This window comes from Mustela nivalis (genome assembly GCF_964662115.1).
Source record: "Mustela nivalis genome assembly, chromosome: 5".
Lineage (NCBI taxonomy): Eukaryota > Metazoa > Chordata > Mammalia > Carnivora > Mustelidae > Mustela > Mustela nivalis.
The window spans coordinates 135,263,795-135,281,606 of record NC_139024.1 but is presented as its reverse complement, the minus strand read 5'-3'; the positions used below and the strand labels follow the sequence as shown (position 1 = coordinate 135,281,606).

At 53.6% G+C, this 17,812-nt stretch overlaps 2 protein-coding genes across 3 annotated transcripts in view; one reads left to right on the top strand and one right to left on the bottom strand.

Annotated features, from left to right (window-relative positions):
* Window positions 1-17,812, top strand: part of SLC22A23 (solute carrier family 22 member 23) — a 172,130-nt gene that overhangs the window by 138,393 nt on the left and 15,925 nt on the right. Inside the window, exons 5-9 of one of the 2 annotated variants that reach the window (XM_082730877.1) lie at window positions 5,785-5,912; window positions 13,281-13,383; window positions 15,372-15,604; window positions 17,331-17,363; window positions 17,489-17,512. In XM_082730877.1, coding sequence (XP_082587003.1) covers window positions 5,785-5,912; window positions 13,281-13,383; window positions 15,372-15,604; window positions 17,331-17,363; window positions 17,489-17,512 — 521 coding nt within the window. The remainder of the gene's footprint in view (window positions 1-5,784; window positions 5,913-13,280; window positions 13,384-15,371; window positions 15,605-17,330; window positions 17,364-17,488; window positions 17,513-17,812) is intronic. The other variant, XM_082730878.1, reaches the window with a different exon arrangement.
* Window positions 14,105-17,812, bottom strand: part of PSMG4 (proteasome assembly chaperone 4) — a 35,899-nt gene continuing 32,191 nt past the window's right edge. Inside the window, exon 3 of the mRNA XM_082730910.1 lies at window positions 14,105-14,694. Within this exon, the coding sequence (XP_082587036.1) occupies window positions 14,555-14,694 (140 nt within the window). The 3' untranslated portion in view covers window positions 14,105-14,554. The remainder of the gene's footprint in view (window positions 14,695-17,812) is intronic.

Genomic DNA, 17,812 nt, shown 5'->3' with positions numbered 1-17,812 from the left:
TGACATGTAGATTGGTAGCGTTATAATGTCGCACGTATGCGCTGGAAAGTGCCGTTGCTCCGGTTGTTGATCGGCCGTGTGTCAGGAGACCCCAGCTCACAAGGAGGAAGTTCGCGTGGGTTTGATCCAGGACTTCAACATAGAAACCACTGCGTGCACGTTTGTGCGTGATGGTCTCCGGACCACCGGTGGGCAAATGTGTGCCAATCAAAAGCAATTTTTTTTTAAAGTTCTTTATTTTTATTTATGTATTTGACAGAGATCACAAGTAGGCAGAGAGGCAGGCAGAGAGAGGGGGAAGTAGGCTCCCCATGAGCAGAGAGCCCGATGCAGGGCTCGATCCCAGAACCCTGGGATCACGACCTGAGCCAAAGGCAGAGGCTTTAAACCCACTGAGCCACCATGTGCCCCAATCTATGATTTTCTTAATGAAAATTCAACTTCATAGCCAAAGGCTTTGATCCGCTGTCCCCAGCGGTCGCTCAGCGCAGAGGGTGGCTCGCCTCTGACTGTGTCGGGAGGCCATGGGGTGAGCGGACAGAGCAGGGCGAGCACAGCCCGCCCCGGGCAGGCGCTGGGCAGGTGCCGGTCGTCCACACGCAGCTCCGCCGTCGCCTGTCCCAGGTTCTGAGGTGTCCACGCCCCGTCACACCTTCAGCTAGTCAGCCTCAGATCCTGGAAGCTCCCTCAGCGAAGGGGGAGCGGTGCCCAAAGACTCAGAATGGTGACATCCGTTCAGGGTGGTTCTGCCTCCGTAGAGGTCAGGTCCGTGCCCGTGTCTTTGCCAAGTGAGTGAAACAGTAAGGTTTTTGGATTTCAGAACCGCTGGGACTCTGGAATCATGACTACGGGATCGTGGACCTCCTAACCATCCCGAACACAATTTGGAGACGGCCTCAGCACAATCTCTCATCTGCCTCAGGGCGAGAGGCCTGTGCACCTGTGATCCTCAGCAGAGGAGAGACAAGGCATCTGCCTGGCAGGGCCCCTCCTCCACCCTCACTCACTTGCCGGGTGAGGTTTAAGACCGGAGCAGCTGGAGTGCAGTTTGCCCCACATCCTTCTGGCAGAAGCCCTGGGGCTCATGGAACCACCTGGTTTGGAGCAATCCCAGCCTCAACATCTCTCTAGTCGTGGGTTCAAATCTGGCTCTGCCACTCGAGAGCTGTGTCCTCTGGGCCAGGTACTTGTGCTTCCTTTGCCTCAGCTTCCCCATCTGCACAAGAAGGATAATAATACCACTGCTCCATAGTGAGCTTGAAAGAATTAAATCCTTATAGCTTTTGAAATTCCTGCTCGGCTCCTGCGGGCTGAGGTGAGCCACTGGCCCCGTGGCCGCTTCCTCTTCCCAGAGCCACAGCCCACTGCGAAACTACCTCCCAGAGAAGCCTCTGTGGCCTTCATGCCTGGTTACCTGTTCTGGTTGCAGAAGTCACCCCCGAGGTCACTTTCTTACCAGCTGCAGACGCAGCCACCAGCTGCCTATTGTGCTCTTTTCTTTTTGTTGAAAGCAATCGATTTCTCTAAGGTTCAGCTACAATCCTCCTAGGTCCTGGGCTGTTGGTCAGGTTTTTAATTTGCATGGTGCTACTCTGTTATGTACTTGTCAGAAGAGAGATCGTTAAGCTTCCGTAATGTGGCCACTCTGCACATTATCCGAACTAGAAAGCCATTGCTGGGCTTTCTCTGAGGCCGGAAGTCCAGTGAATGCTTTATGGCTTTGTCGTAAATGTAAGTAAGTGGTGGGCATCATAAAACTTCATCCTTCCCTACAGGCACCCTCTGGGCTCAGACCATTCTGGAACCCCTGAGGGGGCAGCGCTAGAATCGTGCGTCCCAAGCTGCTGTCACCTGTGCACCCTCTGGGCTGCGTGCATGAGTTTCCTTAGCCACGCCCCCTGGGTTAGGGATGTGGACTCACTGAGTCCGACTGCCTGCGTGCAGTTAAGCTCTGCTAATTAACAGCTCTGGCATCTAGACAATGTACTCGAACATTCTGTGCCTGATTGTTCTCATCTGTAAAATGGGGGTAATATCACAACCCGTCACAAGCTAGAAAGTATTCAGTACAAGGGAAACCTGCACAAGAGGGCCCGGTGGTTGTAAATCCAGTTCTGGGAAAGGTACTTCGCGATGCTCTTGGCCACCAGAAGAGGGGCCGGATGGCTAATGGGAGTCGGCCCTTATTCTTGTGTCCAAGTCTTCCGGGAGAGCACCCTGTCGTCAGTGCAGTTCCGTCTGGTCGGGTGGCCGCAGCTCATTAGACTCCCTGGAGCTCGGGAGCCTCCACCTCCTGGGCCCTGCCTCTCTCCCTCTTCTCCTCTCCTCTCAGCTCACACCCAGCATCCCCGTTCTACCCGCTGGCAGCCCCCCAGACACGTGCTGCTTCATGGCCCTGTGCCTCTTCTCGGGGTCCTGTCCCCAAATGCCCCACAGTGTGCACCTGCTCGTCTCCCAAGAAGCCCAAGCATACTGCCACCCTACAAAGTCTCCCCAGCACCCCTTCTTTTTTTTTAACTTAATTTTATTTATTTATTTGAGAGAGAGACAGAGTGAGAGAGGATGAGAGGGGAGGTCAGAGGGAGAAGCAGACTCCCCATGAAGCTGGGAGTCTGATGTAGGACTCGATCCCAGGACTCTGGGATCATGACCTGAGCTGAAGGCAGTCGCCCAACCAACTGAGCCACCCAGATGTACCCCCAGCACCCCTTCTTACAACGGCCCACTCTAGTTCTTGGCCCCAGTGTGTCCCATACTATACAGACTTGTCTCCGGATCACTTGTAAATCACGTGTGTTTTCTTCCTTCAGTTGTCTGCTTATTTACGTATAGAGATTCCCTCCAACACTGGAGGACACTTAGCTTGAGGTCAGCGATGTGGCCATGTGGGGTGCCTCAATGCATATTGGATAAAAATAATTTGGGGACAGAATGTCTGAGCTCCAGAAGAGGCCCACACCCACTTCTTAAACCCGAAGACCATGGCGCACCTTTGCAAATGGTGCAGTCCTTGAACCCTCTTCTACAAGCTTTGCAGTTCTCAAAGGTCCTCTCGGAAGAGACTTGCTCGTTGTCATTTCTCATAAGGGCTGTTTATTTTTCCTTATCGATTTTTAGTTATCCGAAGTCTGGTGTCTTGAGGCACAATTTGGGGGCGACAGAAATGAGTGATAGAGGGTAACAGGGCCATCATGAGTAGGGCAACGTCTCTGAGACCTGTGAGCCCATGGGCCCCCACACCACACAGCACCCTGGTCTCCATCTGTGGCTCTGAAACCTGGGAGGAGGAGCCTCTTCTCCTGAAGGACCAGGGCCGTATGGGTCCTGGAAGGATTCAACGCCTAGATTGATGGGATTTGGGTGGCCAAACATTGGCTTTTTTCTGCAAAGTGCAGGGCTTTCCCTTGAAGACAAAGTGACATCAACTAGACATCGCTTTGTAGTTCCCTGGAACTGCCACTCACCTCCCATTCGAGGGCTCAGAACTGTTCACAGAGCATGTCACGACAGTTGTCCCCACCTAGCCCCACCCTGTCGGCAAAGCTTCAGGTAAACAGAGGAGGAGGACCTCAGCTTGCTGAGGGACATGAAAACCCGTGTTCTGGTGGATGATGGATGATGTTCCTTGCTTGTTTACTTGCTCTGTGCCAGCAGTGCTGGGCGCCTGGGGATCCTGGCCCCCCAGGGGTGGAGGTGAGCTGCACGTCTCCTAGCTTCTGCCTCCCCAGCTCTGGGCCCTGTTCTTCATGCATCGCACTCCGATATGGTCTTGACTTTCAAATTCCGTTCCCTGCTGTGGAGTTTGGTCCATAAACATTTGATGTAAATTATGTTAAATTACTTTTAAAAGGACCCAAACTTTCTCCTGCTGTAGACCATATTTTACACTTCAGAGACCACCTGCAAAACATCTTGTGCTATCAGAGGACTATATGAGCTGGTTTTCTGAGAGGACTTTTAAAAAGATTCTCCCCAAGTGGCTAAGTATACTGTGACAGTGCCTGGCTGAGGAAGGCAACAGCTCTGTGCTGGTGTTGGCAATGGGGCGCCCTGTCAAAAGGGCACCCCGAAGTCCAGGCAGCTCTCAGGTCCAGTATTGAGGCCACAGCCCTGCGGAGCCTCCCTGGGCCCAGGAGTCAAGGGCCGTGGCAGGTGGCCTGCCACGGTGGGGCTGTCCGATGGGGCATCTGGAAATTGGGGATGCTTCTGGGCTGGCCTGGGACTCTCTATCCAGCCTCCCCAGTGTTGTTTATAGAAACCCCTCCGATCCACCCCGGAGTGTCCTGCCATCACCCAACGGTGTGATGAGCGCACAGCAGTGCGGCTGCTCTGAATGGCCTCTGCCAGGAGGGCTCTGCCCAAATAGGGCCTAAAATCTGCCATAATCTGCCGTCAGAGCATCAGAACCCACCTCTCCATGCTCAGTAACTTGATCAGACTGCTTAGAGGAAGTACAACACAGAAAAAGAGCTTGATTTCATAGTTGTGTGTAGGATCCTGCATGAGCAAATGGAAGATTCACAGTGGGGCTTCTGGAATACTTTAATTAGAGTCTCTCCGGATCCTGCAGGGCTGCCAGGGTTAGCTGTAGTGCTAACTTCTTAGCAACATCAGTCAGGACTCCTTGATACTGTGTAACTGACACTGCGATCACTAGAGCCCAGGCTGGATGGAACAACTTGTGCTTCCCTCCCTGTTAGGGGTGCCCTCTTGCCTCTTGGAAAGTTCGGAGGGAACATGACCACACCTGTTCATGCACGGGTTGTCTGGGGGTGCTCCGGCACGTGGCAGTTGAGGGGTTAACCAGAGCCCTTGCCAGAGTCTAGGATGTTGATTAATATTGGCCAGAAAAATTGGGCTGGCCCCCTGCTCCAACCGGGCACCCTGTTCTCTTTGATCGACCTGTAAATACTGTCATAAAAGTAAGCTGACAAAATGCACTAAGAGTAAAACGCTGGTGGTTTGTGTTTTGGTTTTTTTTTAAACTGGGACTCCTCGTCCTAACACAAACAAGGACTTTGTTGCTAATAAAACTTGAGACCTGCTGTGTTCTGTGGTCTCATCTCAGAGTTAGCAGGAAGATGAAAATAATTATATCGGTAAGTCCTGTGAAAGCCTTCAAAGGTTTGAAAACTGAAGGTAACTGTCTGGTTGCTCATGTCGGGCATTTTTTTAAAACTTAATCCTTCTATTAATATTTGGTCTTTGTAACAAAATAGAACAGAAGCGGCCCTCCAACAAACTGCTTAAACCTGCTGAAGAGATTCATAGTTAGGGACAAGTTTACACTGATTTCTTGACACAATGGGTAGGATTGTTGTTCCCATCTGCCACATTTTGAAAATCGTTGTTTTCATACTTTCTCAAAAAAATTTAGACCCCTTCACCTGCGCATAGTTTTGCTTCTCTGACTCAGCTTACAACAGCCCTGAGCAGTCACTGGCCTCCACTTCCCATGGGTGGAAACTGAGTGCTACCATCTGTGAAGCTTCCCGGCCCAGGACAGTGGCTGTGGTTTTTTGTTTTTCTGTTTTTTGTAATGATTTTATTTATTTGCTTGTCAGAGAGAGAGCACAAGAAGGGGGAGTGGCAGACAGAGGGAGAAGTAGGCTTTCCCCGCCAAGCAAGGAGCCCAATGCAGGGCTCGATCCCAGGGCCAGGGATCATGACCTGAGCTGAAGGCAAACACTTAACAGACTGAGCCGCCCAGGCGCCCCGAGGCTGTGTGTTTTGACACCCTACAGAACCGAAGACCTTTACCCATTTCCCTTCCTGTCTTTGAAGGGTCTTCCCCGAGTCCCTGCGGTGGCTGATGGCCACCCAGCAGTTTGAGGCCGCCAAGAAGCTCATCCTGCACTTCACGCAGAAGAACTGCATGAACCCCGAGAGTGACATCAAAGGTGTGATGCCCGGTGAGTCGCGCTCACTTCACCCCACAACCCCATCCCAATCAGGAGAGGTGCCCCCGTCCCAGACGAAGAGTCCCCACGGTCTTTCCAAGCAGCTGCCTTCGCTGTTGAAGTTTCCGTCCCGGTTGGTCTGCAGCTGGACCGGGAATGTGACAGGAATTAAACTCTGTCCGCCTTCCAGGTGTTGGATTCAAGTCTAACGCGCCGTGGTGTCCCACTTAGCCTGTCCAAACCCAGACGTGAGGCACAAACCTAATGCATACCCCATCATCTTGGAATATTTGGGAAGGGTCCAGCCTGAGTCTGGTCCACAGCCAACCCTGAAGGCCAGGTTTATAAACCCGCAGGGCCCTGCCATGGGGCGGCACTGGTCCGCACTACCTCTGTCTTCCCAGGGTGGACCTTCAGGGATGCCACTGTCTGTTTCTGTCATGACCTCTTTTGGGGGGGCACCTAAAGAAGTAGGAAAGTGAAGTCTTTCTGTAGAGTAGTTCAGATCTGTTTTATTATTTATTATTATTTTTTTTTAAGATTTTATTTACATTCAAGTTAGTTAACATACTATGTATTACTCGTTTCGGGGGTCAGAACCATCAAACGTGTGTATCAAGTGCGTCACCAGAAACTAGATCGGGGCTTCCAGGCTAGGGATCTGTCAGTATCACCAGGAAGTTGTTAAAAATCCATGTTCCTGCTGCCCTCCCTTGTACTCAGAGATGCTGCTCCAGCAGATTTGGAGTAAGTTCTGAGAAACTGCACCGTTTAATAAGCACTGGAAGAGGCTCTGCTGGACACGCCCTTCGAAGGTCCCAGGAAAGCCAACCCCAGGCTCTGACCCGCGGCAACAACCCGCCAGTACTGTTGTTATAAATGTCCCAGGAAAATACTCTGTGGGCCCTGCCCAAGAGAAACTATGTGCATCCCCCACCCCCCACCATAATCTGGAATTCTGTCCAGCAGATATTTACTAAATGCCCACGGTGTACCAGGCACTGTTCTAGAGCAGAAGGAAACCAGCAAAGCCTTGTTTCTTCCGTGCAGCTTACAGGCAAGCAGGGAGGGCACACAGGGAACAATGGAATGTACGGTCCATCAGGACAGATGCATGCTGTCAGAAAAATCCGCAGAGCGGAAAGAGAGAGGGGGGTGGCGAGGGCTCACAGACACTTGGGGGAGCCAGGCTCCAAGGACAGAGGTAAGCAGAGACCCAACTGAGGTAGGAGAATAAAGGCGTCACAGCTCCATTCACAACAGGGAAGGAACACAGCGGGGAAACCACGCTAGCCAGGAAGGGCTTCTGGAACGGTCTATCCCTTGGTTCCTAGACAGACTTTTCAGCAGACTGCTGATTCAGACCTAGGGTTCACGGTCAGTAGAATTCCCCAGATGCTGCTGACCAGGATGGCGTCCGAGTCTTGGCCTGGACCCCAACCTGGGAGATGGGCACAGCAAGCCTGGGCTGCCCCCACCTGTAGGGCTGGTGTGGTCTGCCTTGCACTCTGGCGCAGGCTGAAGGCCTCAGGAAGCCTGGAGCCCTTGCTTTACTGGAATAAAGAAGCCCATGAGCCAGGTCTGCTTTTCATGAAGAGTACTGAGTGCCGGTGCTGTGCAAAGGGGCACCTGGGGTTCCTTTTTATCCAGTGACAATGAGAATAGGTTGATATTCACATGGTGCTTGTATATCAGTCACTTTCCCAAATGATTTGCAAATACTAACTTAATATTTAATGCCAAGCGCTTTATATGTATTCACTTAGAATACTTCACCACAGCCTTACGAGAGAGGTACTGTAATTATCCTGAATTGTGGATGGGAGACTGAGGCACAGAGAGGTGAATTACCTAGGTGAAGGTCACACAGCTAGTGAGTAGTTGAGCTGGGACTTGAACTCTGTAAGTCCAGCAGAAGCAGCTCCACTCTGGTGCTCTGCGAGAGGAGGGGGAGCTCACAGACAGAGACACCATTGTCACTGGAGAGAACGAGCATTGAATTAATTTCCCCTTTGGGGGCCATTGTTTGCTCATTTCAGAAAGCCCACGCCATCTTCCCAAACTCCTCAGCCCCGTTCATTAGCTGGTTAATGCTCTTAAGTCCTACAATATAATCTGTTTCTGGCGTTTCCCTAATGGAATCACCGCATTCCATTTCTTTCTGGTTAAAATACTGTCTGGGAAAATCTTGTTTTCTCAATTCTAATTATACTGCTTCATTTTCCTCCTATTTTTGGAAAGTGGTAGGAAATCGTTTTTCCTTTCTTTGCTTCTGAGTTGTGTGGCAGTCCCTGCAGAAGGCTGACACGTGGGACATTGCCTGCCTCCCGAGGGTGGTCATGGCCCCCCACTGCTGGGGACACACGGTTCCCATCTGTCTCAGACCTCTGCTCACTCCCCTCCGTCAAACGCGTTGATGCCAGTGCCGGGGGAAGGCAGGTGTCCCTTTCATCAGAATTGGCCACTTCCAGCTTTCAGAGGCTGCTTTCTTCTGCTTGGAATCTTCTTCCCAACACCTCATCTCATCCACCTACCAATCCCTGTCCCTTACCTGGTCTACCTGCCTTGTCTCCTTCTCGCTGCCCCTCCCCTCGCACCGCCTGCTCGGAAATCCCTCAGCAGCCTCCCAGGGCTAGATCCCCATGACCTTCAGTGAAGCCGCTCCAGGACCCTCTCTCACCTCTACTTGCCTCCCAAAGACTCTGCAGCCTGCATTAGGCTCTCAAAATGCACCTCAGGCCTCCCCTCTGCAGGGCCATCCCCACCCCAGGTCTTCCTGGGAGACACACTGCACCTGCATTTCTTGCCAGAGCCTTGGTGAGGTCAATCATCACATCACCCATGTTTGACAAATGGGGCAGCAGGGCCCAGACAGGCTAAGTGTTGGGGAGCGCGGCCGCCTGCTGCTGATGTCCCGTCATGTAGAAGGAACAAGCCCTGTGCAAGAAGCGGGTGTCCTCTGTCCTCAGGCATCAGGCCCTCTCTGGGCAGCACCCCCAGAGAAGCCCAGCAGGCCCAGCATTGGTGGGATGGGAGATGGCGAGTCCCCCCATCAGGCCTCCGTGGGGCTTCACTCAGCTCTTTTCTGTGAGAGCTTGGATTCTGCCCTCTCGTGCCCCGCTTCGTCTGGTCGGTCTGGTCAGAAACTGAGGGGAGAAGCAGATCTGTGCATCCAGCCACCAACGTGTCCCCAGGGTTAGGTCACTTGCCCACAGCCCCAGCACTAGCAAGTAAGGATGCGGAGGCTGGCCCTGGGCCGGCTGACTCGGGCGCCCTACTGCTAACCCCGCTGGCTGCCGACTCCTCCTCCTCCGGGCTTCAGGCCAGCAACGGCCACGTGCCATGACAGGCAAGTACAGAGGTCAGCGCTGCCGGGTCACTTGTCCAAATGTGGGGTAGATTTTAAAGAGGGAGCTATCTGAGGTGACTTTGATAAGATCCCTGGAGGCGTTCTCCGAGGCTTGCTCCGGAACCACTGATCCTAATGGCCAGGTGCTGGCATCGCTAAAGCCCCACCTGGGGGAAAGAGGCAGCGCGGAAGAGACAGCAGGTGCTTTCTGGGCTTTTGAGTTCAGGCTCCACCTGGGCTCCCAGCCTCAGAGCTGCTGCCTTGGAGCCTGTAGGGCCTGCTTTTTGGAATGGTTCCTGCAGCCAAGGGGGCTGCCGCTCCTCCTTGTGCTCCTCCTCCTCCTCCTCCTGCCCCTTCTCCTGCTCCTCCTCCGGCTCCTCCTCCTGCTCCTGCTTCTCCTCCTCCTGCTCCTGCTTCTCCTCCTCCTGCTCCTGCTGCTTCTCTGCCTGCTCCTCCTCCTCCTGCTGCTGCTCCTCCAGCTACTCCCGCTTTTGCTGCTGCTCCTGCTGCTCCTCCCCCAGCTCCTCCTTTTTCTCCTGCTGCTCCACCTCCTCCCGCTACAGTTGCTTCTCTTCCTCGTGCTCCTGCTCCTCTTCCTTCTCCCCCTCTTCTCTTTTTCTGTTTCAATAACGGGTGTTTCTCCAGCATCCGCAGGAACGTGTTAGCAGTGCACACAAGTTTAAGAGCAAAGCCAGTTGCTCTCACACCCGCTCCCAACAAATGTGTTTTCCCTGCATCTCTGAGGCCTGAGTGACCTGCCCCTGCCTTCTCCTTGCTCTGTGCTATCCTGGAGAAGCATGGTTGGACCCCTCCCGTGGATCTCTTCAGTCTGTTGAGGTCATGACTGCTGTGTGTCTGCAGGGACACGTCTCCTTCTGCAGCTGGGGGCAGGGGGACACGCCAGAACCACCTGGGTCAGCCAAAGTACTGGCCAGGAAGGGCGCCTGTCCCCTCTGGCAGGGGGACACGCCAGAACCACCTGGGTCAGCCAAAGTACCGGCCAGGTCTATGCAAGGCTGCACCCACTTCCTTTGTTTGGTCCTTGTAACGATGCTCCAAGACAGGGCGCTGCCCCACTTTCCAGCCGAGGAACAGAGACACAGAGCAGCTTTCCCAAGGAAGCTCAACAAAACAATGAGCACTGGGATCCTGCCAAGGTGTGTCAGACCCCTAGCTGCATCGCAGGTGAGGCTGTGACCTGACAGGTCCAGCTGAAATGTGCCATGGCATGGGAGGGGAGGGCATGATAGGGGGTCAGAGAGCTTGGGAAGAGAGCTAGGGAGAGGAAATGCTTCTAACAGTCCCAGTCTTGATGCTTCAGTCTGACCAACTCGCATCCCCCCTGTACTCCTGTGCAGCCACGTCCAAGGACTTGAGGATATCCCCGCTTTCGGTCTGATGACCGGAGAGATGAAAAAAGTCCTTTGATGGTTCTTAAGACTCAGAGCTGGGGGATTTTGTCCCAGAGACACAGACTTCATGCTGAGGAAGTTTTATGTTGTTGTTAATAGGCCGGTGATGTGTATAACAGAAACAACATATCAATAGTCCCCAGACAGGTTAATTTCATTCTGTTTAGAATAATGCAGTTACCTCTGTAGATTGTGGTCAGTTCTGTAGACCTTGGGCTCTCCAGTTTAATGTTATTTAAAAAAACAACAGCAACAATAAAACCCACCACTCAGGTCAGTCAGAGTTGCTGTGGCTTCTTTTAATATCTGTTTCAGACAATAATGTATTAGCAATTAGGTGTGGGCCACGTTACAAAAAAAAAATTATATGAACATTCTAACAGCCATTTTCTTCTTGGGCAATTTCAATGGTGAACAAGTGTGGCTACTGTAGTTGATTCCTAATGAGTTTGATTTTTTTTTTTTAAGATTTTATTGATTTGAGAGAGAGACAGAGTGTGAGCTGGGGTGGTGGGGGAGAGGGAGAAGCAGAGAGAGACGGAGAAGCAGACTCACCACTGAGCAGGAAGCCCACCATGGGGTTCGATCCCAGCACCCCGGGATCATGACCTGAGCCAAAGGCAGATGGTTAACCAACTGAGCCAGCCAGATGCACCCCTCCTGCCCCCGATCCCCTGCTGACAACTTTTATAACAGTGAAGATACTCAGACCGTTGGATCAAACTTTATCTGTTAACCGTACTATTTCCATGTTCTTTAAAAGTTTTGTAGTATTTTAACCAAGGGGAAAGGCTGTTTGTAAATCAAATTAGCCTATGTTTGCAGAGGGGAAATAAAGGTTTAGAAGACCTCAGGAGCTGGAGGGGATCCATGGATAGACAGCTGACGTGCTATCTGTTCTGACTTGTACACAGACCTCAATTTTGCATCTAAATAGGGGAAGAAAGAAAGTTCTGGAAACTCAGGTGGCATGGCATCCCTCAGACATCGAAAGACTTTTCCTTCTCCCTTCAGTGCCCCAGCTGGGGACACTGATCCCTCCTCCAAAAAAAAAGTTGTTTAAATAAGTAACTACTAAGTCCTCATGGTTAAGCTACATATTTTCCTTACAAACTAATAAGGTTTGTGTCCTTTCGGCCATGGGATGGCAGGAAGGAGGTACAAGAGGAGAGTTGAAGTGGGGACGTCCAGGGGTGGGAATGGCCCCAAGGAATACCAGAGAGCACTTCAGTCGCTCAGTCCCCTTTGCACACGCTGCTCTAGGGTCTCTCCTGAGGCAGTTCTCTTTCTTCCAAGCTCGGAAGCCTTCCTCAGTAGACTGGGCGTTCCCACCCATACTGCTGCGTTTTGGTTGGTTGGTTTGGTTTTCTTAGTCAACTTATTTTGGACTATTTTTAGGTTTACAGAAAAGTCGCAAACCTAGTACAGAATTTCTAAATCCCCTGCACTCCGTGTCTTCTATTGTTAATGTATCACCACAAGACCTTTGTCTCACTTGAGAAACTGCCACTGGTACGGCATGGCTAACCGACCCCAGCCTTTCCCTGGATGTCACACGTCTCTCCATTAATGACTTCCTGTCCCAGGATCCCATCCAGGATCACACTTCCTGGTGAAGCCTCCCTAGCCTCCTCGGGTCTGTGCCTTATTTCTCGTGGCCTTGACCGTCTTGAGGAGCACCGGCCACCCAACAGTGGGTCAGGTCTCCTTTTACTTTTTGAGCTCAAGAGTAGAGAATGACTCCCTGACGACCTGCAGGGAGGGGCCTCAGAGGCTAAATGTGGGACATTTCTGCTCCCAGAAGCGCAGGGAGACCCTGAAGGCTGGGGCATTTCCTTGTTTTGACCTTCCCCGTGAAAGTGCCATGTCAACACCCAGGTTTCCGCAAACCGCTTAACCTTGTGAATGTGGCATTGGAGTCCTTTGGAGTCTGTTCAGAACAGCTTTCAGAGCTGGTCTGAGCCTCGTGAGAAACTCTTTTTCATAACCTTGGAGTTGGTCACATCACTGAGCAAAACACTGTCTCGCTCGGGTTGCAAAGAACTTTGTTCACCGAGACGTACACATACACACGTGTGCATACGCTTATGTCTGCCCTTCTGAAGCACATGCCCTTCTCCACACTCGCACGTGTAGTTCTCTTTTGGAGATCGCTGCCCACTAAGTTCGGGAGCTTGAGCTTCTCCTGGCCTCTGAGCAGCGGGTGAGGCAGACAGATCAGACCTTGGACGGGAAGGAACTGCTTATTTTCACATGGCCAGAACCTGATCGGTGCCTCCACAACCTAGAATGTCACTGAGTTTTGAGCTCAGGCAGAGCGGAGTGAGTCTTCCCTGTGACTTATTTGTGCGGATCCTGCCTCTCTGGCGAGAAAGGTTTCATAGTGGCAAGGGACACAGATGGCGTGCCATGGCTCCCCTCCGGCCCCACGAGGAAATTTGAAGTGCAAAGCTAGTGTCTCTGTGGACATGTTTTCTAACCTGAGGGCCAGACCCTGTCTCCTGGCTTAAAGAAAAGAAAAAAATTGTTTCCCTTGTCATGATGCCCACAACTGGGAACGTGCGTGAGTTCGCCTGTCCGGGGTCCTGCCGAGAGGTCACAGGCTCTCTTTCCCTGCAGAGCTGGAGAAGGAGCTTTCCCGGAGGCCCAAGAAAGTCTGCATCGTGAAAGTGGTGGGAACCCGGAACCTGTGGAAAAACATCGTGGTCCTGTGTGTGAACTCGTGAGTCACAAGAGGGACACGGAGAGGGGAGGTGTCTGGGAGAGGCTGGGAAGGAGAGGGGCTGGAGGAGAGAACAGTGGGGCCCTCCTCCTCCCAGAGCTGGATCCTGAATTACAGCCACGCGGGGGCCTTTGGCCAGCCCAAAGAGCTTTGCTCTTTACCAAGAGGCCCTGGGTTGAGCCCCAGTATCAGTGTTACCAAGAAGGTCTTTCTCATTTTGACCCACAGCTTAATAACCCCACCCTTCCCTGACCACACAAGGTGGCCTTCACTCAGGGTCAGAGGTCACCTAAGGTGCGGTGGGGTGTTAACCCCCATTTGGTGTTAGAGGCGATGGTGGCGGGGGAAGGCGGGGGGCAGTTACGCACTCAGCTGTGAAAGGCCTCAGGACTGTTGTCCAGGAAAGAGGCCCGTGGTCAAGGCTCTGGTCCAACCGTCCCCACAGCTCTTTCTATCAAAGCAGCGCCATTTAATTGGTTCTCAATATTGGGGTTCCTACTTATACCCTTGTCCTACATGCGGGGGGACAGAGGCCCTAGGCACACAGTGGGTCAGAGCTGGAGCCCTGATGCCTCAGCCTCCCCACTCACAGCCAGCTCTGGACCCGGCCACCGTGCCACTATCCACAGACACTAGCTAGTTAGGCTAATGGGACCATTAAAAACGGAATGACTTCTCCAACTTTTAGTTTGGGGGAAAAAACACAAATTGTGACATAAAGGAGATGGCAAGTTTCCATTTTAATGCTGCTGCTTTGGGGGAAGGGGGATGCCTCTCTCTGACCTTGTTCCCTGCTGTGGTCAGAAGACTGCCTTCCTACCAGAACAAAAAGGTAGATTTCCCTGAGACCTCGCTCGGCTGAGTAGCAGAGAAAGTCATCTGGGATCCCTAGAGAGGAACCGAATCTCACCAGTTGCTCGATGATAAAAGGACGACACCAACAGGCCCTCTGCCGAGGATTTCCCACGTGGAAATGAGTTCATTTGGCAAGCGGCAGCCTCCTCCGACGGGGGCAGGGGTCTGTTGCCGTTGACCTTGACGCATCCTCATGGTGTGATAAAAGCACTTTGATTTCCCCAAAGCACGGAAGAGGGGTTGGGAGAGAAGGAAATTTTTAGCTCTGGGATGGCTGCCGAGGGCTGACATCACCAGTGAGCTCTCACGGCTGCCCTCATGGGGCGTCTGCACCTGCAGCTTCCCGCGGCGGTGGGGGTGGGGGCCCCGGTGCGTTCAGAATCCCGTTTCCTTCTTCTGCCTCCGGCGGTCCGGACAGGTCCGGACACACATGTTCCAGCAGGTTTATAGGATTCTCTGCAGGAAGGAAAGAAAGAGGCTTGACCCAGGGCAAAGGAAGGGGAAGAGTGTAAGTTAGGAATGGACACAGAGTCTCCAGGACCAGACGTCTTCACCTGGCCTGACTAGTACAGCTTTCTCAGGGCGTGTGTGTCAGTAGCAGCGGGGTTAAGTCGGCAGTTCTCTGGACGCATCCCCAAGTTTGCAGAACCCCGAGGGCTGTAGGAGGAGCCGAGGCCCAGACAGGCAGGATGTCTTTGAAGTTGTCCGCTCAGTAGACTGGTGCAAGCTGCTTACCCTCCTTAGGCCTTTTTGCCCATCTGTGAAATGGGTCTGACAGGAGCTCCTGGGTGCCCACATGGGATGAATGGAGTTGAGGCATGGGGAGTGCTTTGTCAGGATGGATTTGTTCGCTGGTGTTCGAACGGAAGGCCTCGCTGCTTATGTGGCCCCGCTCTTCTGCTAAAGGGAGGTGAAGGAGAGCGAGCCACCCCCCCACCCCACCCCCCTGCCAAGAGGGGCCCGCTCTGGTCATGTCTCTGAAGTCCCTCTGCCTCGCGCCTGGTTGTGCACTCACTCGTGGCGAGCGTGTGTCTTCCGGGACGTGCTGAGTTGCCGCTCTGTGTCCTGGTCACTGAGCCTTCCCGCCTTTGTCCGCCGGCCCACCGCCCCCTCGGCCGTGCGTCTCCCCACAGGCTGACAGGCTACGGGATCCACCATTGCTTTGCCCGGAGCATGATGGGCCATGAGGTGAAGGTGCCGCTCCTGGAGAATTTCTATGCCGACTACTACACCGTGGCCAGCATCGCCCTGGCGTCCTGCCTGGCCATGTGCTTAGTGGTCAGGCTCCTGGGGCGCAGGGGCGGGCTGCTGCTCTTCATGATTCTCACCGCCCTGGCCTCGCTTCTGCAGCTCGGGCTCCTCAACCGTGAGTGGGTCTGGGGAGTGGATGGGCCGGGGTGAGGAGGGGGGCGAGCATGGGGGCGGGGAGCTGGCCCGTGACCAAAGCGTATTGGACAGAGCTGGGTGAGACTGGAGAGAAGTTTTCTGTGACCTGAGCTGTTACTCCAGAATCAACAGCTTGAGGAAAGTGCCTTGGGCAGGACTGGAATGACCATGGGGACTGCCCTCGATGGAGTGTGCCCTGTGCTTCCCCCTCACCCCCCTTCCCCCGCCCTGGGGCTGGAACTGGGAGCCTTCCTGGCTACAGGTCATTCCCTGCAAGGGAGGCCCACTAAGTCCTGGTGGTCCAGGCTGTGTCTGTCATAGGTCACGTGAGGAGAAGAACAATGCACTCTCTGGGAGCCTTCCTGGCTACAGGTCATTCCCTGCAAGGGAGGCCCACTGAGTCCTGGTGGTCCAGGCTGTGTCTGTCATAGGTCACGTGAGGAGAAGAACAATGCACTCTTTCATGGGACAACAGGGGCTGTTTGACCCCTTGAACTGGAATACTGCTTTTCAGCAGCTCCTCCCAAGTTTATCAGCTTGTGTTTGGGCCAGAGAATTCCTCAGTAAATGCTAAAAATAACACAGAAAAACTAGGGAATCCATGCGGCATACTTGACACGGCTCCTCGCTCCTCATGCATGGAAATAGCACCAGGCGTCCCTCTGACCGGCCTGGAGCGAGACCCCGAAGAGCCAGGCAGCTGAGCCTTCTCTCACTAGGCACGGAGCTCCCTGGGCAGGCTGGGCCCCTGCGGGGAACAGAGGCCACAGATCACTCCCCTCCTGCACAAGGAGAGCCCACCTGAGGGTTGGGACTTGGACTCGAGGCCTATCCAGGTGCAGCACAGACCAGAGCTGCTGACCAAACAGAAAGCCTTCTCCTGCTCCAAGGTGGGAGAGTCAGTGTCCGGAACAGAAGAAAAAGAAAAAACTCAAAACTTTCTCAACCTCGTTGTGCAAACTGGATTAAAGAATAGCTCCTTTCAGCCTTGGGAGCAATTTCCCTAATCTGGTCCTGTTCCTATGCATTCTGCCTCTTGCTGGGAGACAGGTCTTATTTTCAGCTGTGACAAATAAGGAAACAGAGAAGTGGTGTCTGTCCCCTGGCAGGGGCCGCCCAGGCTACCCTTCCAGGGAGCCCTGTGCAAGCTCCTGAACCTTGGGTGCAGGGAGGGGCAGCCCCTTGGGGGCGTCACAGGTGCCCTCCTTGTCCCTGAACAGGAAAGCTCCAGGAACTAGATGCACACAAGAAGCCGTGAGCCTCAGGGCTCAGAGCACACGGAAATGCTTCCTGACGGGTCTGTCCCTGCGGTCCTTGCTGCTCCCTGCAGCACAGACCAGCAGTGACTCGGGGAGAATTGTTCACAAGAAATTAATCCTTCAGCTAGAGGTCTAGAGGAGCGCTGGGGTCTCTGTCCTGAAGAGTTCCATTTCCCCCCACATCTGGAAGCCAGGCCGTGTCCAGGGGCTCTGTTGCCCACAGGTCTCTGTATCCTTCTAACAACTGGCCCACAGCAGGTGTTGGCCCTGCTCCCCACGGGCCTGGCAGGGGGCAGGGGGCCAATCCAGGCTGGAAGGGAGGTCACGGAGAAGCCAGTCATGGAAAAGCAGGGTAGCGGCTTCATACCTAACAGGCTTTCTTTCCCCCCTCTCTACGCACTGTCTTCACCCGCATCCGCCTGGGGGCCGTCACTTCCGGGGCCGCAGTGATTGGGAAGTACAGCCAGCATCCAGACTCAGGTGAGTCCCGAGGCCTGCACCGTGCACTTGACCGCTTTTTATTGCACCCACGCGGGCCTTTTCGTCAAGACTCACAGACTGTGGTTTCCTTCCCTCTCTCTACCCCTCTCTCCTTATCCTTCAAGAGTTGCAGCTGAAGTTGGCCGTAGGTTGGACACTATAAGCATACATTTGTATTCTCTATTCCCTCTTGCCTCTAGAAAGAGCACCTCGTTTCTCAGTCTGTGCCTGGCTTGCACGCATGGCCTCCCCCAACCCCACCCAACCCCCGCTCTGGCCTCGGCAGTCAGTCTGGAGCCCTGCTGCAGCCAGTCTTAGGGATGGTGCCTGGGTGACATGAGAAACCCCCAGGGAGTGCCGGACACCCTGCTGACTGTGCCGCCAGGGGAAGTTGCTGTCCCCCTTTGTCCATCACAGCAGCTGGCTGCTCTTGGCCACGGGGATGGCGT